At 33.1% G+C, this 24,049-nt stretch overlaps 1 protein-coding gene across 2 annotated transcripts; it reads left to right on the plus strand.

Annotated features, from left to right (window-relative positions):
* The first annotated feature begins 20,302 nt into the window (after positions 1-20,302).
* LOC111396884 (transcription factor ICE1) lies at positions 20,303-23,714 on the plus strand. 2 transcript variants are annotated; one of them, XM_023023480.1, is made up of 4 exons: positions 20,303-21,480; positions 22,172-22,396; positions 23,002-23,172; positions 23,445-23,714. In XM_023023480.1, the coding sequence occupies exons 1-4, from the start codon at positions 20,413-20,415 to the stop codon at positions 23,580-23,582; spliced, it is 1,602 nt and encodes a 533-aa protein (XP_022879248.1). In that variant the 5' UTR covers positions 20,303-20,412; the 3' UTR covers positions 23,583-23,714. The 2 variants fall into 2 exon arrangements, with proteins under 2 accessions (XP_022879248.1, XP_022879249.1); XM_023023481.1 differs by having other exon boundaries at positions 20,305-21,480; positions 23,437-23,684.
* Positions 23,715-24,049: the final 335 nt, after the last annotated feature.

Consider the following 24,049-nt stretch of genomic DNA (forward strand, 5'->3'; position numbering starts at 1 on the left):
TACCAAGGGCTGGTAATACAACAATGTTCAGGTATGTCAAGAACCATATGAAGGTTGTGAATGACCAATAGAGGATTCATCACTCTTAGATAGTAAGAGATTATGATTTGCATTTCATTCAATTAAGTCAATAACGAAATCTTTGGCCAAGGTATACACATAAGTCAAAAAGAAGTTTTCGACTCATATTGACTTGATAGTAGAATGAAAGATACGATCGATAATCGAGATCGACACACTTCCATATCTCGTAATTGATTGGATCATATTGACGAAGGAATTATAGTTTCATGGTAAACGAACAGTTTTGGTTTTGTTATACCACGTGACATTTCCCGTCACATGTGTTGCCGTAATACATTGCTAGATGTCAATTTGGGACGACGAGTGTGAATTTGTGATAAATTAAAAGGGTGTTTAATTCATCAATTTTGATTAGATCAAAATAATATTTCACGTCGTTAGGTATCGTGGTCGGGAACCTGATAGGTCGCACACAAAAGAGAATTGAAAGATTGCAAATTACCAATTAATTAATTAATTTAACAATCGTTGAATAAATTAATTAATTAAATTGGTTATTTATAGTCCCGAATTAATTAATTGGATTAATTAATTCACGGACCGAATTTAATTAAATGGATTAATTAAATATTGGACCGGACCGGGTCGAGCCCGTTTGGGCTTATATAAATACATGGCTAGGGTTTTAGATCCACATATTTTTTTATAATTCTTGCTAGCACAAGAGGAGAAACTCTAGAAATTGCAGTCTATTCTCTGTGTGGATTTCATTGGAGGCTGGACAATTGGATAACTGTGGGAGGCAGATTCAAGTTGCTGGAACAGATATAACGCAAAGGAGTTTGCAAATTCAAGAAAAAGTATAATTCTCATCACAGTTCTTATCTAAATACAAAGATGAATCCTGATGGAAATTGAAATTTTTTTATTTTCGCTGTGCATGTTTAAGTAAATTCCCAACAATGGTATCAGAGCCAACTTTGTATTTGCTAGGAACTGATTTACATGTTAATTAAATTTAATGTTGATTTAATCATGTTTATTCCTAAATCTAGCAATTATAGTTTTTGATTTTATTTCTTCAAAATCTGATTTTGAAAAAAAATATTATTTTGGATCTCGAGGGCGGCAGCGGCGGTGGCCGCGCGCCCGCAGCAGCCTCGCTGTCGCTACTGTGTGGGCAGGGGATGTCACCTTTTAGGCGGCAATCCCCTGTCGGGCATTGGGCGGGCGGCGCTAACAATAAATTAAAATAATAATAATAATAATAAATTTTCATTTAGGGTTTCATGGGGGAAGATTGGAGGTGGGGGCTTCCATTGCAATTGGTGTAATTGCAAGCCCCCGTTTGCAATTTCAGAAGGGATCAATATGCAATTTTGAATGGAGGGCATTTCTGCAATTTACGAATATGGAAGCCCCTATTATTAAATTTTCAATTCGGTCAAATTTGCAATTTCAAAAGATGTTTTAAATTTATATTTTAAAATTGATTTTAAAATGATGTTTTAATTGGGTTTGACCCATACCCTAATTTTGACCCAAAATTAAAATTTATTTAAAATTTGACGACTTTTATAATTTGTTATAATTAGATTTTAACTTAAATATTTAATTTTGACCCTAAATTAAAATTTTATTTTATTTGGGAGTTTTGTTCTAAATTAAAATATTAATTCAATTTTATTAGAGTTGGACTCTAATATTAAATTAATTAAAATTTGATTTCAATTAATACCACTCCCCAATGCAAATTAAAATTTAGAGTATGACACTAATTTAATAATTAATTAAAATTTAATTTTGATTAAATTACTTCGCCCAATAGTTATGGAATTAGAGTTGGACTCTAATTCGGGATTTAGTTAAAATTTGATTTTAATTAAATACGCCCGCCAATTAAGTTAATTAATTAATATGATTAATTAATTGTTTCGATCCAAAATTTTAAATTAGTTTTGATGACTATAATTGCTAGATTTATGAGACGTTACATATAATATTATATATTATACATAGGAAACATGTATGTGATGAATGTTTATTTATGGATGATTATGGACTCGGTCATATGGATGTGTTGGATGGTTGATTTACTTCTTGTTGTTTTATGGGCATGCAAGCCCTTAATTGTTTTGAACCTGCGAGTTCGTTATTATTATTGTTATTGTTATGGGCATTTGAGCTCTTTGTTATATTGGACCTGCGAATCCGTTGTTATTGTTATTATTATGGGCCTGCGAGTCCGATTTCTTTTAGGCCTACGTGCCAACTAGTATATGATACATGTTGCAGCTTAATTAATTGAAGGCGCAAGAAGAGTTGGAAAGCATGGAGATTGTGCATTGATGTTGATCTAATGTTGTACCCCTTAGGAATTGACCAACAGTCTTCACTTTGGCTCGGAAAAACTAGATAGAACAAGTCCATAATCATCCATACTATTATTTATATATATTTATTCGCATAGTTGATGTGTGTGTGTCTATATATATATATAATTTCTTGATGAGACCATTGCATGTTAAATCCCTCGTTAAAATATTAAGTTGGTATTATGTGTCTTCCATCATTATAGTGAAAAATGAGAATCCTAAATCGACCTTAACTTGTTGAGTACACTCAAGGCTGGTCTATTAGGGATATGTTTGACACTATGAAATATTTGATATTTCTGAATGATGGGTTTGACTTAACTAAAATTTATCTTTTGTTGAGTACACGCAAGGAGATACGTTTTAGAGGCATATTAAGCTAACACATAAGATGTGTGAAGACAAAAGAGTTGTCAGCTTAATGATCTGGAAGTTGTATGAAGATACAATTGATAATAATATTTACCCAAATATTTTATTAAGATTTGTTGAGTACACTCAAGATCTTGATACAACGAACGGGATCCCAGCCCACTGGGAATCAAATGTGGATTCAAATAATTTATGTATGAGGGTCATGAATTTATTTTAATCAGTGAGAGCACGTTTAATTAAAGTCCATATTGAATTTGTGCATATGCATTATAATACATATTAATTCTATATTTTTCGTCATTTACAGTTTTTGAATCATGAGTAATCATATGAATTTGAGAGGCATACTGGATGCCAACAAACTGACCAGACAAAACTTTCTCGATTGGCACCACAATTTGAGAATCGTTCTCAAGCATGAGAAAATAGGGTATGTCCTTGAACAGCCCTTTCCAGAGGTGCCTATTGAAAATTCCACTCAGGAAGAGGTGGCTCCTTATAACAAACACGGTGATGACAATAACACTGCAGCATGTGTGATGCTTGCAGTTATGTCACCTGAGTTGCAGAAGCAACATGAGGGTATGGATGCTTACACTATGATTTTTCATCTCAAAGAGTTGTATGATGAACAATCTCATGTGGAGAGGTATGAGACCTCTAAACAACTATACCAGTGCAAAATGGCAGAGGGATCTTCAGTCAGTGCTCATGTACTAAAGATGATTGGTTTCATTGAGAAATTGACTTCATTGGGTTTTATCATGGATCAGGAACTAAGTATTGACTTGGTTCTGCATTCTCTGCCAGATAGTTATTCACAGTTCATTATGAATTTCAATATGAATAAGATCGATGCACACTCCCTTAGTTGCTTAATATGCTTAAAACTATGGAGCCCAATGTCAAGGCTAGCATTGGGCATGTCTTCTTAGCTATTCATTCCTCCAAGGGCACTAAGAGGAAAATCAAAGGAAGTTTTAAGAAAACATCCAAAAAGGCTAAAGGCAATAACAAAGCAGTCAAAGCAGGTAAGGACAATACCAAATCTGATGACCCATGCTATCACTGTGGAGTGAAAGATCATTGGAAGATGAACTGCAAGGCTTACCTCGCTAGCTTGAAGGGAAAGAAGTCTTCTGAAACTTCTACTTTAGGTATTTTTGTTATCTAGGTTAATATGTCTACTTCATTAGCTTCTTGGGTATTAGATACCGGATGTTGATCTCATATTTGTATAAATATGCAGGGACTAAAGAGAAGTAGACCACTACAGAAAAGAGAAGTTGACATGCGCGTGGGGAATGGAGCAAGAGTTGCTGCATTAGCTGTAGGGACATACTTCTTACCACTGCCTTCAGGCTTAGTATTAGAATTATAAAATTGCTATTTTGTTCCCGCCATTACTACAAACATTATTTCTATTTCCTGTTTGGATATGAATGGTTTTTCAATTAATATTAAGAACAATCGTTGTTCGTTTTATAAAAATGAGATCTTTTATGATTGTGGTGTGTTGCAAAATGAAATTTATATTCTTGATACTGAGTCATATATTATGAGTATAGAAAGTAAAAGGCATAAAAGAAATAATTTAAATAATACATACCTTTGGCATTGTAGACTGGGTCATGTTAACAACAAATGCATTTCCAAGTTACATAAAGATGGATACTTGGGGTCAACTGATTTTGAATCATTTAACAAATGCGAGTCATGCCTGTTAGACAAAATAGCCAAGTTCCCTTTTACTGGAAAATGAGAAAGAACCACAGAACTCCTGGGACTAATACATACTGATGTATGTGGACCCATGTCAATCACCGCCAGAGGTGGTTTCTCTTACTTCATCACATTCACAGATGATCATTCTAGATATGGTTATGTGTATCTGATGAAATTCAAGCATGAAGCACTTGAAAAGTTCAAGGAATTCAAACTTGAAATAGAGAAACAGACTGGTAAAAATATTCTCATGCTGAGATCAGATCGAGGTGGAGAGTTTTTAGATTATCTAAAAGATAATGAGATTCTCTCGCAGTGGACTCTGCCATATTCACCGCAACATAATGGTGTATCTGAACGGAGGAATCGCACTTTGTTAGACATGGTGCGATCAATGATGAGCCATGCAAACATTCCAACATCATTTTGGGGTCCCGCACTAGTTGCTGCATGTTACACACTTAATCGTGTCCCATCTAAATCAGTCGACAAAACTCCATACGAGCTATAGAGATGAAAAAGACCAAACTTATCTCACATGAAAGTTTGGGGCTGTGACGCTTATGTAAAGCGAAACGAATCAGATAAGCTTGAGACTAAATCTGATAAATGCATATTTGTGGGATATCCAAAAGAGACAATTGGATATCAGTTTTATAATCCCGTTGAGAAGAAGGTGTTCATCTCAAGGCATGTCATGTTCTTAGAGAAAGAATTTATTCTAGGAGAGGGTAGTGGGAGCAAAATAGAACTTGAAGAAGTTCAAGAATCCACAGATACTGTTGATAAATTAGATGAACTTGAGTTTGATCTCACACCTGTTGAAGGACAGACTCTTGATCAGGATGTAGAGAACCCTGATGACACTCTAGCTTAGCGTAAATCAAGTAGGATCATTCAACCTCCCAGAAGGTACAAATTCACGATTACTAATCAAGTATTATTAGTCGAGGATGATGAACCTACAAATTACACAGAAGCAAAGTCAAGTGTTGACTCGAAGAGATGGCAAGAAACCATGGAATTCGAAATGAACTCAATGTATGAGAACAAGGTTTGGACCTTGGTTGATCTTCCAGGTGGGATAAAACCGATAGGTTGTAAATGGGTTTACAAGAAAAAGGTCGATGTAGATGGAAACGTCCATACATACAAAGCAAGGCTAGTAGCAAAGGGTTACACACAAAGACAAGGCGTTGACTTTGATGAAACTTTTTCGTCTGTAGCCATGCTAAAGTCCATTCAGATTTTGCTTGCAATAGCTGCATACCATGATTATGAGATATGGTAAATGGATGTCAAAACTGTTTTCCTTAATGGAAACTTACAAGAGGAGGCGTACATGACACAACCTGAAGGTTTTGAATCCAAAGGAGCCAACAAAGTATGTAAGCTAAATCGATCCATTTATGGATTAAAGCAAGCCTCAAGGAGCTGGAATCTTCGTTTTGACGAGACAATCAAAAGGTTTGATTTTATCAAAAATAAAGATGAACAATGTGTTTACAAGAAGACAAGTGGGAGCACGGTCGTACTCATAATATTATATGTCGATGACATATTATTAATGGGAAACGACATTGTCAAAGAATTTCTCCATGAAAGACATGGGAGAAGCAACGTATATCTTGGAAATCAAGATCTATAAAGATAGATCTAAAAGATTACTAGGCTTATCCTAATCTTCGTACATAGATAAAATCTTGAGAAGATTTAATATGGAAGAGTCTAAAAGAAGTTTATGTCCCATGTCACATGGAATTTACCTCTCAAAAGATATGTGTCCTAAAACACATGATGAAAGGAATCGCATGGATAAGATTCCTTATGCTTCGGCGATAGGATCTATCACGTATGCGATGCTATGTACGAGACCAGATGTTTCATATGCTCTAAGTGTTACGAGCAGGTTTCAAGCAAACCCTGGTGAGAAACACTGGATAGCGGTTAAGAACATTCTTAAGTACTTGAGAAGAACTAAAGATGTGTTTTTGATCTATGGAAGAAATGAACTAAAGATTCATGAGTATACTGATGCCAGCTTTCAATCTAACCAAGATGATAGCAAGTCTCAATCAGGATATATGTTTACTCTCAACAATAAAGCGGTTAGTTGGAAAAGTTTCAAACAAGAGACAACAGCTGATTCAACAACAGAAGCCGAGTACATTGCTGCTTCTGAAGCAGCGAAGGAGGCTGTCTGGATTAAGACGTTCATTAATGAACTGGGAGTCGTTCCTAGCATTGTTGATCCCATACCTTTGTATTGTGATAACAATGGAGTCATCGCACAAGCGAAGGAACCGAGGTCTCATCAATGATCCAAACATGTGTTAAGGCGATATCATCTCATCAGGGAAAATTATACAAAGAAATGACGTAAAGATAGAGTGAGTTCCCACAGATGACAATATTGCAGATCCATTGACAAAGCCGTTGTCACATCAAAAACATGATCGTCATGTGGACGCTTATGATATTAGATACATGAGTGATTGGATCTAGTGCAAGTGGGAGTTTGTAAGTGTTATGCCCTAAATCCAATCGATTTAGGTTGTAAACACTTTTAATATGTTTAATTTATTTAATTTTGGCAAGATCTATTATTTATTTAAATTAATTTTGTGATAAATAATATTAAATAATAGAGTCTGAAGATCCAAATTTAAGTGATTTGTTAATCACAAGGAGTTGTGATTGTGAGATACAAATTACGTATGATTGAATCTTGAATATCCATGGTCGTAAGTAATAACAAGATACGGATATCGTTATTACAGATAGACCATCACGTGTGGCATTTCTTATTTGTGAAATAAGTAGCTGATTTTACAAGTTAAAGTGCGATGACACTTAAACGAACACGTGGATGTTTTGTTATAGAACAAAACATTGGAGACCCGCTAAGAGATTCCACATGGTTAACTATCTGAGTGTTAGTGGTTAATCTCTAACGTTCGGTAGTGGAATTGGTCTTATAACTTGAGGTCATCATAGTGCCTTGTATGAGGACTGTCATAGGTTGACGGTCTTAGATGTTGCTCTACCAAGGGCCGCTAATACGACATCGTTCAGGTATGTCAAGAACCATATGAAGGTTGTGAATGACCAATAAAGGTTTCGTCACTCTTAGATGTAAGAGATTGTGATCTGCATTTTGTTCAATTAAGTCAATAACGAAATCCTTAACCAAGGTATACACATAAGTCGAAAAAGAGTTTTCTACTCATATTGACTTAATAGTAGAATGAAAGATATGATCGATAATCGAGAATGACACACTTTCATATCTCGTAATTGATTGGATCATATTGACGAAGGGATTATAATTTCATGGTAAACGTTCAGTTTTGATTTTGTCATACCACGTGATATTTCCCGTCACATGTGTTTCCCTGATACATTGCTAGATGTCAATCTGAGACGGCGAGTGTGAATTTGTGATAAATTAAAAGGGTGTTTAATTTATCAATTTTGATTAGATTAAAATAATATTTTACGTTGTTAGGCATCGTGGTCGGGAACCTAATGGGTCGCACATAAAAGAGAATTGAAAGATTGTAAATTGCCAATTAATTAATTTAACGATCGTTGGATAAATTAATTAATTGGATTGGTTATTTATAGCCCCGAATTAATTAGTTGGATTAATTAATTCACGAACCGAATTTAATTAAATATATTAATTAAATATTTGACCGAACCGGGCCGAGCCCGTTTGGGTTTATATAAATACATGGCTAGGGTTTTAGATCTAGAGAGTTTTTTCATAATTCTTGCTAGCACAAGAGGAGAAATTCTAGCAGTTGCAGTCTATTCTCTGTGTGGATTTCATTGCAGGCTGGACAATTGGACAGCTATGAGAGTCAGATTCAAGTTGCTGGAATAGAGATAACGCAAAGGAGTTTGCAAATTCAAGAAAATGTATAATTCTCATCACAGTTCTTATCTAAATATAAAGATGAATTCTGGTGGGAATTGAATTTTTTTTTTTTATTTCCGCTGTGCATGTTTAAGTAAATTCCCAACACATATTGACGGTGGAACTAAGTTAAGACCCCAAAGTCAACTTACCTCTTTTAACCTGCACAAACCAACATTGTTACATAGTCGGTATGGGAGCTAAGCTAAGAACCTAGAGTAAACTTATCTCCTAGAGTAAACTTATCTCCTTTAACCTATCAGGTAAACTCTATTTAATTCAAAAGCCTTGATTTAGAAGTGTGTGTGAGGTCCAAGCTATCATCGGATTGAAAGAGCATCCCTCATGATGGCCTTAATTAAAAAAATAAATAAATAAATAATAAAAAATAAATTTGAGGTTGGATTTCTAGATAAAGATATTAGGGATTTTAAAGAATATCTCAAATCGAAAAATGACAAAGAAATATACAAGCTTCGAATTTCACTCGGCATGAATGCCTTGGAATATATAAGTAGTAAGAAGTCAATTATACAAGCTTTGGTTCCCTTCGGCATAGATGTGATCTTGAAATACATATGGAGCCAAAAATGTAAGGAAATCAATTTATTGTGCTTCGATCTCCACTACGTATAATACTCATGAAATAATACATGTGTAATGATTAAAACACTGCAGTTCAATGATTTCAACACCAGGAGCAAATGAACATCAACATCCATCATTTCATAAAAATATGAAACTTGAATGTGTGAGACTAATGTTAAAAGGTTAAAATACTAATGGTCCACCCGAGTTCCATTGTAGCCACAAGATGCTTCATTGCATGCCCAAGAGTCATTGAACATTTGTGCTACGATCGCAAGGCTTTAGGTAAGCATAATATAACTTGGGGTTACCTAAGCAATGAAAGGTGCAAAACCATAACACTTGTTTAGAGACACGATTAGAAGCCTCAGCCAGCAACATGACTATGGGCCTTGGTTTGGCCTAGGACGTAGATGAGAATCAGTGTAAATTTTAGTAGGATCAACCTGAATTTCAATTCACTAAACACATGCTTGCACAAAATGAATTATTGGACAACTTTCACCAAGCACAAACCTCAATAATCCTTGAAAATGGGACTAGTTTATAACTTCCGACATGATAATAAGGCATGTCAACTTACAAAGGACCATAATGCCCTTAAAATCATCTATAAATAAGGGCACACAATGAGAAAAGGATCGAAAATATATGACCAAATTTTTACTTAAAAAAGAAACCTCGAATTGTGACACATTTGGGGTTAGACCTCTTGAAAATAAACAGTCTTCAACTGAGAGCACTTTTTGGCTAAAATAATGCCAAAATCTCGTCATTTCTCTTTTGAAACCTACATTTGGCTTTCCTAAACCCACCCATATTTCCCTAGAAGAGGGAAAACCATGTCGAATTTTAACAAAAAAACTACCGTTGACTTTAAAAATAATTCAAGTTTTTGAGTTCAACAGTTAGTAATTACAAGATGCTATTATCATTATTACAAATAGACTAGCATATATCACAATTTTCTTTATGGAAACAGTAGTCATTCTCACAAGTTAAAATTCGAAGACATTTAAATAGATACACGGATGAATTGTTAAAAGATAAATCATTGCAACTAAAGCTTTACTTCAATAACTATCTTAGTGTCAATAAAATCTCTATGTTTTAGGCAACGGATTTAGTCCATTCACTTGATGTTCTCATAAAATCTTATATGAAGATCGACACACTCTTGTGGTCTTGGACATTGCTTTATCTAAAGAAGAGATAGTGATGGTTTGAACCTGGAGCTCACCATTTTTTATATAAAAATCCTCCTCCTTTGGGTCGGTTACATAATTCTCGAGTATACTAGGTTAAAATTTTACACGAATAACTTGTTAACTGTATAATTTTTTTTTAAAAATATTATTAAAAAATAACAAAGTTTGATTATAAGACAAAATTAAATATCATTTATCTGACTACATGCAATTTCAACAAACCTATTTTGTATTTGAAAATGAGCATTTGTCAATCCTTTACGCACATTAAGCTTTCTAAAATGTCTTGTTTCAGTTGACTCCTGAACTCGTACAAAGTTCTCTTACATGCACTTAAAGCAAACTTCAAGCTATAGTGCTAATCAAAAGTGTTAGTAAGATCTTTTGCAATTACTGAAACAATGAGATATCTATGTTTGTGATGTCACCAAAAATCAAGTAAATCAAATTTAATTTCATTAAGATCTACATTCCTAAGCATTTAATGATTGGAATACCTATGTAATTCAGCAGGCATTCTAGCTAAAATTGAACATGTGTCCGATGTCTGATTATATGCAGTAGACATACTAGAAGAACCTACATCAAATCTTTCATCCACAATATCTGTAAATAAAAATCTCATTATCATCTTCTTGAAGATTAGCGTTAGGGAGGTACGGAGGGTGTCCGACTAATATTTGCACCAATTACTGTTTATACAATTCATACATGAAAGTTAACGTGTTTTCTAAATTAGAATAATTAATATGAGCATCAAAATTTAAAGCACTTGTAATTTGTCTAATAACATGTTTAGTGCATTTCAAATTGTAACTAGAGTCCATTACGTATGCCTAGGAAATGATATTGGAAAGTCTTCCTAGTATTTTCTAAACTTTAGTTCCATAGAAAACAATATTCCAATAAAATCGAGATCATTTCTGTATTTATTAAAAGTTCTTGCAATAACAAAAAAACGTTTAAGAACTCTAAAGCTAGTGTGGCAGTATACCCCAGATAAGATATTTGTAGAATCATAAAAACTTGTCAAAAATCTTTTATCTTTAAAAGCTAATTCCAAATCGATATTAGTCAAAACAAACTCATCATCATCTCTTGTATGACTAGAATTATATAATTTTGTGATTAGTGATTTATCTCCTTCACATGATTTTAGTATTAAGTAAGTTGAGAGAAATCAATGCCTTACCTCAAATGTTGAAAAACTCGGTCTGACCTGGCAGGTTCAACCGATAGAACCAAGGACCGGACCCAAAATCGAGCCAATCATATCCAGTTAACCGTTTATAATTAAAACTGTTCAAAACCTACTAAATTGGCCGATTCAACCATACATTGATAAATTCGCGACAATTTTTTTAAAACATTTTAACTTCATTAATAAGCCTATGCACTACAATCAAAAGCCCATAAAGGAATGTTGGATGACATACTCTTTTTATAGATATACTTTTCTCAAATGGTTTCATAAACTTCCAATGAGGGATAGTTACTTTTATAGATGCAGTTCTCTCAAATAGTTTCATGTACTTTCAACGTGGGATAGTGGTATAGCAAAAAAATGTTAAAATGTCCATCAAACCCATTTTCCAAATGTATGTCTAAATTGATTAATTTGATTTTGAATCCTAATTAACCAAATTGTAATATCCATCTCTATCTTTTCATTTATTTAATTTTCAAATTTAACTTAAATTGCACTTAATTATTAAAATAACAATGTTAGATATCATTTTCTATAGTTTAAACTATTTCAGTTTAACAAAGCAAACTGTTTTAACATATTGATTTTAAATTTTTGAAGTATCGAGACTAATAGTAGGATAATGGATCTAATTAATAAAGATAACTTTAGTTTGAATTATTAATATGAAAACTTAAAAAATTATTATTTTCATAGTATTTTATTGTTCGTAAATTTATTTATTATTGCTTCTGGTTAGATCTAGGTTCGATCCCGATTAAACCTTTTGACCATTGACACTTCACCTTTTTCGAATCGATGTCCAGGTCGATTTTCAAAACATTGCTTACTTTAGTTACAAATTTTTTGAAATCACACCAAATTAAGCACTATATTTCTCGAGTGCTTGTTTTCTACTTGATGACGTCGTGATATATTGTAATGCATCCCTAATTCTATCCATTTGATTTTTAATGTGTTTTATACTGTCTTGTACAATTAAATTAAAAAGTGACACGCACAACGAACATGAAATATAAAACCATCAAAATCAAGATAAAAAACCCTACATAGTTTATCTGTAATATGCTTATTAACACTAGCATTATCAAATGTAAAAACGTAAATCTTATTTTCACAATGATATTATTTAATAATTTGCAAAAGAGCTTTAAATGTGCTGTTAACATTATAAGGATACTCAATTATCTTAAAAGTAATTATTCTTTTATACATAATCCAAAATGGGTCTATGCAGTGTGCAATTACAGATATATAACCTTTTTTTCTTAATACATTTCCATAAATTCGAAGTAAATGATATAACACCATCATATTTATGTAAATCATGAATTATTTGTTTATTGTGTTTAACTACCTGGAATTGGAACGTGGAGTGTTTCTACTTACCTCAACGTACATTAGTTGAAGATATTTTTTCTGTGTGGAATGTTTGTTATTTACTATGCCTAATGGTTACTCAACACCGACAGCGAACTTCATCATTTCTTCAAAGAATTTTTATCCAAATACATCTATGTGCTCAGTATTATAGAATTGGTACCGAAAGAGGGATTACCAAATTGCAATTGTATTCATGTTCCACTAGCAAGTGCATTTTCAGCCGTATATCTGAGGTAGTGATGGTTGAAGGAGGTAGTTTCGATACTGTTTTGATATGCCAATCATGTTTGGCAATAATTAACCAACTTTACACTCTTAAAATCCATCAACTGTACGACCATAGAAATCAATTTAAAGTGTTTCCAAAACTAGAAATTTCTAGTTCTGGTTTCGTAGCTTTTTTGTCAATGTCATCTATATCAATTTGATTACTACTTGCGTGAGCATCGTAATACGAAATTCAGTAAACCATTGAGAATGGGAATGTCGTTGAGACCCAAAAATTCTTTGTAAAATTAATGTTGTGGCATCCTAAGTGAGTGGTCACCGAACAAGTTCTCAACAAAAAAAAAATGAGATCCATTTGTGTGTAATAAATTGAAATGTATAAAGAATGTAAGTTGAATAAAAATGAAATGTATAAATTGAATAATGTAGAATGTAGAGAATTGAATTGAGATTTGAATTATATAAATATGAAATGTATAACGATGTAGAATTTATTAATATATTTTAGATTTGAATTGATTAAGAGTAATTTCATTGTAGAGAGAATGTAGAAGAGATTTGTAGATAATTTGTGTGAAAAATAGATTGAATAATGAAGTATTTATAGTAAGAAATAAATTTCAGTGAAACAATCACATTGAAAATTTTGTGAAGGTCACAAAATTCTTATAAAACGACCAAACGGTCACTGTGGACTCGTAAGCCCACGAGCTCATGGACTCATTGAGCCTAACTCGTAGGCTCATTCACAAGCTGCTCGTTATTCAAGCCCCTAGCTCAACTCTTTCTCAAGCTCGTCTCAAGGCGAGCTCAGTCGCCCATGGGCCGAGCCCTGATGAGTAGAGCCGAGTCGAAGAGCCATTCGATTTTTGTGTCTATATTCTATGATATGATCTTGTCTATTGAAATAGTCTTAAATCAGAGATCTCTAATCTAGATTAACTAAAATGACATCATAAAAGTGCGTCAAGAATCATATGAAGATTTGTGAAAGTCCAATACAGGGTTCATCACTATCATGGCCTACTTTCCGTCTGCCTAAGTAGATAGAGAAATTCATTGACAAACGTGAATTTATAAAGTGAAAAGGTTTCAAGATATCTCATTGGATCAACAAAAGGTCATGACAAATAATGTGATCGATTAAACTGATTGAGTCATATCCATTTATCGTAATTAATTAGGTTATAATGAGTAATGAATTATACTTCCACGGTAAAATAGCATAATGATTTTGTCACACCACATGATTTTTTTGTCACATGAATTGCCTTGATGTATTACTAAAAGTCAATTGTGAAGACGGTGTGAATTAATTAATTTAGGTGAAATAATGATAAATTAAAATGTGATTTTTATATATCTTAATTTGATTAGATCATGATACTAATATTGTGATGTTTTCCATAGTGAATGTGAACATAATGAGTCATACACAAAAGGTGAGAATTAAAAATCTGAAATTGGCATTGGGTCGAATACAAGTTGAAGATTGTTGGATTAATACGTTAAGCCTAATTTTTGGGCGGGTTTAACTATTGGACTAATTTGACTTTGGGCCTAGTAGAGTAGGGTTTACAAATCCTAAGATTAAAGTTATCAGTAAGGAAATTACCAATGTATGAATAGTTCCTTGATTTTAGTTAAGGGATTGTTGAATTCTTGCCATGAATAGATCACTCGGGTTAGGGTCCATAAGCAGTGACAATTGCCTTATGAAGACTTGCAACAATGAAAATAGATGGTGAGTGCCTGATCGAATTGCAAGCAAATTCATAAATGAAAGAAGTCTACCGAAAGCCCTTGGTACTTGTCTGATCAATCACATTGATAGCTTCAATAGTTCACTAAAATTTTGTGCAATTTTTTTGGTATTTCACTACTTATTCTATAAGAACCCCAAAGTCCTATCTTTTGAATAAAAAAATGAATCAGTTAGAGCTCAGATTTTTAGCGCTACTTCGAAATAGTTCATGGGCATTGCCTTATCGGGCGATATAATGAGAGGAAATGCCCAAGTTGACCTTATATTATAGATTATAGAATGAATATAATCTATTATATAAGAATGTAGTTGGACTCTCATGTCGATCCGAATAAATCAATGCCTTTGCCTTTTGCTTACTGGGTTGAGTGGGAAGCACTCACACACTCCTATGTATGGATTTCAAGTTCGCAGGGGCATCTTGTATTGCTGAATAGAGCACCAACTCTACACGTTCATTGGCCATGTTTCTCGAGAGAAGCTTCCTACCTCCTCTCTTTACAAATGGCCAAAACTCTCTATGTTAGTCATAGAAGCCTACTTTTAAAGATCTCATTTCATAAATCATATGATAGGTTTACTAATTTTGTAACTAACCAAATTTTTAATAAAATTGAAGTCGCCACTAAATTCATTTATACATTGTTTAATATATGGTCATTTATCCTTTTTATATAATTGATGGAACAACAATAGATTCTACAAATGTTAAACATACATACATGGTCTTTTAATAATTCATATCCTACCATATATTATTTCCAACGAAAATTCAAAAGCACAACTTAAAATTTAAAGGAACATGAAAAATAATTAAATTACTAGAAAGTAGACAACTACGGTTTACAGAACATGTTTGATAATTTAATAAAACGTACATATATATTGCAACTAAAATAAAGAAACAAGTTACGTGCTAAATTTTAGGTTTTTGTCCCATGAAACGAGGCACAGCCACACCATTAAACCATTACGTTCCAACAAGACCTGTACTAATCTGTAAGGTAGGGGAAAATGGATGAGTAGGGGGAATACTTAGTAGGATACAAATATTAGTATCATCCTGAATAATATTTATCATTCATATATCAAAATAAAATTGTACCGTCATATCATATCTTTATAATCTGTAAGAGCTCATATCATGTCATAACATTTGTACCGGATGACCATATTATCATATCATATTATTAACAAAATATTTATCAATATGAAATAACAAAAATTAAACGGGACAAATCACTTGTATGTTGTATCCGACCTTTAACTTTCAAATATGTTTCAACCAATTGAAGAATGCTGAAAAAAAAAAGTACTATAAATGCTTCTGCAGAGTCCTTGTTTCGATATACCAAATATGGAAGGAAAATAAGTAATAAAAATATAGGAGAACAAGTTATGAAATATTGAAATGAAGAAACCAAAAAGTGATGTGAGATAAAGGAGTTGGGGGAATCTTTCATATTAGCTGGATAAGTAGGGAAAATAACATGGCAAGCGGATATGTGGAGGTTTTTTAGAGGTGGTTAAATTGTATGGGATATGAAAGATGTTGTGAGATCATGCCAAGTGTAAATTTTATAAGTGAAAGTGTAAATCAGAATGTACATATAGTAAGATTGTACCATTAGAAATGTTTTCTCTCCATTTTTGCTTTTTCTATTACGTTTACAAGTTCAACCAGGAGTGGATCCAGGTGTTGACTAATTTTTTTTTTTATTTATTTTAAGTCGGATTAATATGTAACTTATAATAAAATTTACACAAAAAATGGAATTGGGTGGGGATTGGGCTGGTCCCCGTAATTCCGCGAGTGAGTAGAACGATTCACATCGTTGAATGATAGATGCTTTTATCCATTGTTAAAATTTTATGAGTGAGAAGTTGGATGTGTGTATGAATACGATGACATGGCCACATGGGCATCCAATTGGCATGTCGGAATGGGAGTCGGACAGAAGACGGGGGACAACTATGGAAATTTTGGCATTTTATGGAGAATAAGTTGCATGGGTGACACGTGTTATCTAAATTATCCTCATTTTTGTCAATTCACGTGCAAATGGGACGGTCTTCCACAGCCACACCATCCTCCTATAAGGATTAAAGAGATATACAAAATGAGATTGAAGTTTGAACCTCAAAGTTATGGTCTACCACGTAAACATGAAGCAGCCACTGAGCCACCGTTGAATTTTCTAATTAGCCAGAAATTGTTATAATTTGCCCCCCGTTTGGTGCCAATTTTATTTTATTTTATTTTATTTTTTCAAATTTTAATATTTGGAATAATTTGGTTGAAAAAAAATAAAAAAATTTCGATTTATGTGTAATATTATTTTATAAAAAATTATGTGGTTAAAAATAAGAGGCAAAAAAAAATGGGGACCAAAAGAGAACTAAATAATCTTGCATATAAGTGAATTGTAAAACATATCTATTGCGCTATCTTTATATTAAAATGTTCAAAGATGTTCTCTTTCTTTAAAAAATAAATAAATAAATAACATGGTGTATCGGTACATGCCAATAACCTTATTATGTGAAAATTCCATTGACTTATTGTCCACTAAGGGTCCGTTTGCAATAATGAAATTTTGATGGAAAGAAAACGAATTTCAGGAAATTGAATTACTTAGAATTTATTTTATTGGGAATTGTTAATTAATGTGTTTGATTTGTATAATTTTTCACCTGAAAAATGTTGAAATTTTGGATTTTTTGTGTTTGTTTGGCTTTATTTTCCATGAAAATTATCAATTAAAGGGATAAATTTTTTTTTTACAATTATGAATAGAATTTATGCCCATTGCTGAAAATAAAAAAATAAATCTAGAATTCCCAATGGTGGGTTTATTCTTTTTGGAGTGGGGAATGCATTGAGAATTTATAATATCGACAAAATTATTACTGAGTTCACAAATTATATCTTTAGAGAGTATAATTGAAGAGGATATAGATTACTATAACTATACAAACATAATATATAACATTTTCTAAGAACTCTTTCTCAAACAATGAAATAAGCAATTATGATTGATAGGCTCCTACATGGGAGCCTTAACCTCTAAAGTTAATTTTTGAGGAACCCATCATCCAAATGCATGTAATGCTTATCAATAATTCATTTATCTTGTATTCTTTAAATAGAGATGCAAATTACTCGATCCCTCAAAATAAAAACAAATTAATAAGGAACTTACTTTTAACATGCATAATATCACATACTCACATTTTAACTCAGTTGAAGTGGTTTGGTAGGATTGTCACAAATTATGTGTTACCCTCTCCGTCGATTTTGTGTACCACTGACAACATCAAATGTAGATATCGTCATGATATTCTACTTAACAGTTTATATTATGCTTGTAACAATTTACTACATTTGTGGATTGACGAACGACGATTGACTTGGTCCCATTGTGATTCACCGAAGTGTCCTCAAATGAAATTTTGATAGATTTTAAAAGATTATAAATTATAATGAATTTAAATCAATTTCAACATAACCCATAGAATCGCATTAAAAATTGTGAAATTTCAAAAGAGTATGTTATGTGTATTTTTAAACTTTAAATTCATCTAAATCCTTTGAAATTCCTTTATTAAAGAATCCTTTTAAATCCACAAGTTATCGAGGATACATGAATTCTAAAGGATTTAATTATAATTTGTTAAAATCTCAATTGAGATCGGTTAAGTACACCTCCTTAGATCGGCTTAACATTTGACCTAAATGTTTCAACATTTAGCCCCCGTATGGTAGTGCTTTTGCATATCAAAAAATTAATTTTTTGATCGTTATTTCATTATTCCAATGATTATTTTTGACTTATTCACTCACAGGTGGCTCTCACTTTTATTTCTAACGATCAAAAAATCAATTCTCATAATTACTACCGAACGGGCCTTTAGTATAATTTATATAAAAATAATTTCACACGATATCTAATTGAGTGTATTCCATTATTGTGTCAATATTGATTAATCTTAGGTGGGAGGTAAAATGTGCTCAGATTGTGTAGAACAATATGTGGCAAAGGTTCTAAACTAGAAAGTGGGTAACAGTTTGATTGGAAGTCAGGTGCGGTGAATAGATTGATAGTCACGGGGAACTTGGGATCCTATCTAATGAATTTATTCCAAATTAAACATCACAATTCTTTTTTATTCAACTTTTAATTAATAAAATTATCTAATTTTATCGATCGAGCTCTTTACATAGTTTGAATGTGCAGGATACTTAAATAGGTTAATATTTTAAATTAATAAAAAAATTGCTTAATCATTACTTAAATTGATTATTTAGAATAATTTTTTACAGAATATATGGTTAAAAGTAAAGAAATACTTTGAATTTACGTGTAAATTTTTTTTAATGGAATAATGTATAAATAAAAATAAGTTGGAGAAAAAATGAATTTTAAGCGGGGACATGAGATGAAAATTTGTGTGGTTTTTTATTTTTATTTTTCTAACTTTTGTGTCTTTGACAAAGCAATACATCTATAATGAGTTGCGCCTTTTTTTCCACACAATTAATGTTTGGTGAAGTTTTTTTTGTAGATTATAAATTAATAGTATGAAAAGTATAAATAAAAAGTATGAATCTTATAAAAATGTGGGGTTCAAACCTTTCAAATTATTGCAGATTATATCCAAATCTTTTTTTATTATTTTTTTATGTAGATGGGAACTCAAAGATTTCATCTCTATAACTCTATTGTAGTTGGAGGACATTTGGATGAAATTCACCCATTTGATTGTCGGTTGACCAAAAGTCAACCGTTCGACTAAACGATTTATTTTATTTTATATTTTTATTTAATTATTTTATACTAAATAATTTGGTTGGATCATTGACTTTTGGTCAATTAATGGTCAAATGAACGATTTCGTCCGGATGTCCTATAGCTGCACTCGAGAGGAAAGGTTTGGATCCCATGCTACAAAAATGAAAAGCATGGATATAACATGCAATTCTCCCTAAAAATATGGACAAAAATAATATTTGATCAATTTATAAATTTAGAAAAATTATTACAAATAAGACAATTATCTTCCAATTTCAGAGCTTGTTTGGTACAGATTTTAAATCAATTAAAATCAATTTTTTGACAATTATTTCATTATTCCAACTGTCATTTTTGAACTCTTCTCTCACAAATAGGACTCACTTTATCTTTAACGGTCAAAACATCAATTATCAAAATTTCTATCAAACAAGCACTCAATGACTCGTTATCAGTATATACATGCACTTTATTATTTAATTTAATTATTCTTTAAATTTATAAACTTACATAAATCAGAAACTAGGATAGCTGCAAGTTGATAAGCGGCTTTAAAAAAAATATAAAATTTTCTATTCATCAATAAGCCCTCAAAAAATATTAATTTCAATATAATAATCTATGTTCAAACTTCAAATAATTCAAAATATCTATTTCTGGGTTATCCGGTATAAATTTAGGGCTTTATTATTAGTATTATTTTTTTATTCAAATTTGTAATCTCTCTCTCTTAAAATCGGTGGTACTCTGTATAAAACAGAAAAAGCTACTTCCCTTTATTGTCTGCTGTTCTGCGTCCCTCTGGTAGAGAAAAAGGCAATGCTACCGGCGTCCAACGGCATCGTTTGGAAGGGAGGAGAAGAAGATGAAGAAATTTCTTGGCCCAGGAACAGTGAAATCGAGACATGTAAAGATGAAGATAAGAATGCTTCTGTGTCTAGCTTCAAGTCCATGCTTGAAAACGAATGGTTCATTAACAATGCCATGAACAAACCAAATCCAGAACTCCACATGAATCCTTCTTCCCAACTACCAGAATTTAGTAGCCTTTTGTTCAATCCGTTGGAGGAAGAGTCTTCATGTTCACCGTCACAGGTGTTTACTCTTGACCCCTCACAATCACATTTGCAGTCCTTGTTTCCGCCAAAATCCTGTTTTCCTTCACTGTTTAACGTTGTCTGGAACAATCCTTTTGACAATGGCTTTGATTTTTCCGGGGAGACGAATTTCTTAGCTAATCAAAGTGCGACATCTGATTCTGCTTTTATGGGTTATAATGGGATTAGCTCGCAAGCTGAGTTGGGCATACTGGATTCAAGCTCTGGGTTTCCCACCACTGCTCGTTTACATTCGTTTTCCGACTACAACACCGATATTGGTGGGCGTTCTGAGGCTTTTGGTATCGAGAGCAGGTCTAAGGTACTGAAACCACTTCTAGAGTTGCCACCGCTTGGAGTACAGCCCACTCTCTTTCAGAAGCGAGCCGCCTTGCGGCAGGGAGTGGATGAATTGACGAATTTGGAGCTTCCCCGCTTCAAAAGCAGAGAGGGTTCCATGAGGGTGGGGGAGAGTTGGGAGAAGGGAGATGATGCTGGGGAAATGGAATTGGAATTGAAGAAGAAGAGGAAAAGGAGCACTGACTATGAAATGGAGGAGGATGATGTGGGTGCTTTAAATTATTATTCGGATGAGCCTACTGATAATATCTGTAACATTGGGGATGGGAATGAAAATAATTCGAATGCCAATAGTAGTTCTACAGTTGGGGATCAGAAGGGCAAGAAGAAGGGTCTGCCAGCCAAAAATTTAATGGCAGAGAGGCGACGGAGGAAGAAGCTCAATGACAGGCTTTATATGCTTAGGTCTGTTGTGCCCAAAATAAGCAAGGTATACACACATTTCATGCTTGCAGTTCGTCTTCTATCTTACTCAGTTCTTGATTGCCTTGGTTTGTTGAAATTTTAGCCTATAATTTCAGGATAAGGATTTGTGCAGAGTTGAAAAGGGCTTTCTCATTTTCAGTGAAATCATTTCTATGCATGTATCATCGTGTTTGACGAAGTAATTCCCCATTAAATGCTTTGTCATGGGAATTGGATTTTGCTGAATCAATTTAAGAAAGATCTTGTTCGAACGGTTATTATGACTGAGAAAGAAAACAGCCTTTCATATTATAAACTGCAGAAGAAAGAAATAAAGAAAGAAAGAATGTTCTGATACACCATTGAAGCAAAATACTATAAGAAATAGCTGAAAATGAAACATAAATTCGAAAGAGGAAACACGATTTTACAAATGAAGAAAACTAAACCCGAGTCCTAAGTCCTAACACTTGTTCATGGCGTCCCCAAGGGAAAATACACAGGCTTGAGAAAATTGGGGGATTCAGTACTGGATGGTCTTTTGTGCTTATTCATTAAAATAGTTGATAAATTGATTTTTCTTGTTAAATCCAGTTTTCTATCGAAATAAAAGTTCTAATCATTTCAGACAAGAATCTTTCTTGCTGAATTACAGTTATATGTTTGTTAATTGAGTTTTGGGTGATGCAATCTGATTGTTATCATTATGTTCATAGATGGACAGAGCTTCTATTCTTGGAGATGCCATTGATTATTTAAAAGAGCTTCTGCAACGGATAAATGATATCCACAATGAACTCGAAGCTACAGTACCAGGATCTGTGATACCACCTTCTACGAACTTCCATCCTTTATCACCAACCCCTGCTACTCTTCCCTATCGTGTCAAGGAAGAGCTCTGTTCAAGTTCTTTGCCAATCCCTAAAAACCAACCCGTGAAGGTAGATTTCACTCTTGTTGTTACTCTCTTTTTTCATTACTGCAATTGAAAGTTTTAGTTCCTTCTTTCGCCTATTAAATTAGTTTTTGCTTTTCTTTGAAGTTATGTATGTGGATTTAATGTTCTTTCTTTTAGTTGTGTGCAACAATTTTGGTTCTAGTATTATTTATACCCTAAAAACTAGATGGAGTGTCGCATCGTATGGAACATAAGGAGGGAAAACATGTTACCAACTAATTTCTTTAGCTTTGTGTTCTTCCAGTTTCAGTGGATTGGTACCTTCTTGTGTGCTAATTTTCATCTGAAGTTGTATATTGAAAATATGCTGGTAGCCTTTTAAATTCCATGATGCAATTCACCGAGTGAGGTTTCAATTATTTACTATTCCCCATTAAGTCTAGGCTTTTCAACAAAAAAGGTCCACTAGAGGTATAATTTATAGACACTGAGGAAGGCTTGCCTTGTATTGTAGATACTTTAGTTGCCTCTGCGTTTTTTAGTCTGCTTATCTAGCGTTCCCTGCCATGCACAATTTTCTTTTTAAAAAGTTCCCAAAAGGTTTCTTTTTCCATTTTTTATTATTATTATTATTATTTTTTTTTGTAGGTTGAGGTGAGTTTGAGAGAAGGGAGGGGTGTCAACATACACATGTTTTGTGCCCGTAGAATGGGTCTGTTGCAATCCACTTTGAAGACTTTGGACGACCTTGGCCTGGATATTCAGCAAGCCGTCATAAGCTGTTTCAATGGTTTCGCTTTGGATGTGTTCCGAGCTGAGGTATGTGTTTCCAATAAAATTATAACCTTGCTAGATGATCAACTTAGAACAAAGGCAACTGTTTTTTATTTCATCCAAGGCTGCAAATTTAGTATCCCTGCTGTCGACTGTGGTGTTAAAAAGAGGAAGACAGATGTATTCCTAAAACTAAATTTATACCAAGTGGTGTGAACCCCAACACGTAGAAATGCTATTTACTACACGAGTTGGTAGTAGAATTAACAAGTTTCGATAAAGATTGAAGTAGTGTTTTGTGTTGATTAGCAATGCAGGAACGGGCAAGACATTTTGCCGGAGCAGATAAAAGCAGTGCTTCTGGAGTTGGCTGGGTTTCATGGTGTGATATAATGCAAAAACTGCTCCAGAATGTACGAAGACTGGTTAATCACGCTTCACGCTTCATATGCTAGTTTAGTATATTAGATCCTCAGTAAGTTTAAATAATCACAGTATTATGTTTAAATCTTTTTTTTTTTTTTTTAAGTTTGTTTAACAGATCCCATATTATGTTAGTTAGTTCTAAAATAAATAGCTTTTTATTATTCAAAGCTAAACATAATTAAGTTTTAGTTATTTTGATGATTCTTTTTAAGTTTATTCAAGTTTCAGTGATTAAAAGAAATTAGAGCACCATTCTATTTGAACAACAGAGGAAATTGAAGAGGAAATTGAATCCACTATTTCATTTCACTTCACATTTTAAAATGGCCATTGTTATAATTTTGTACCAAATGTCCCTACAAACATCAAACTTTTAAAAATGAGATTTTTTGTTTTGCATCTTCTCCTCTCCATCGGCTATCATCTTCACCCAGCAAACCCCATTGGCACTAGAGACACTGCCATCATTCCGTCCCACTCCAACCACCACCTAGCA

Source organism: Olea europaea, chromosome 7 (assembly GCF_002742605.1).
Source record: "Olea europaea var. sylvestris chromosome 7, O_europaea_v1, whole genome shotgun sequence".
Taxonomy (NCBI): domain Eukaryota; kingdom Viridiplantae; phylum Streptophyta; class Magnoliopsida; order Lamiales; family Oleaceae; genus Olea; species Olea europaea.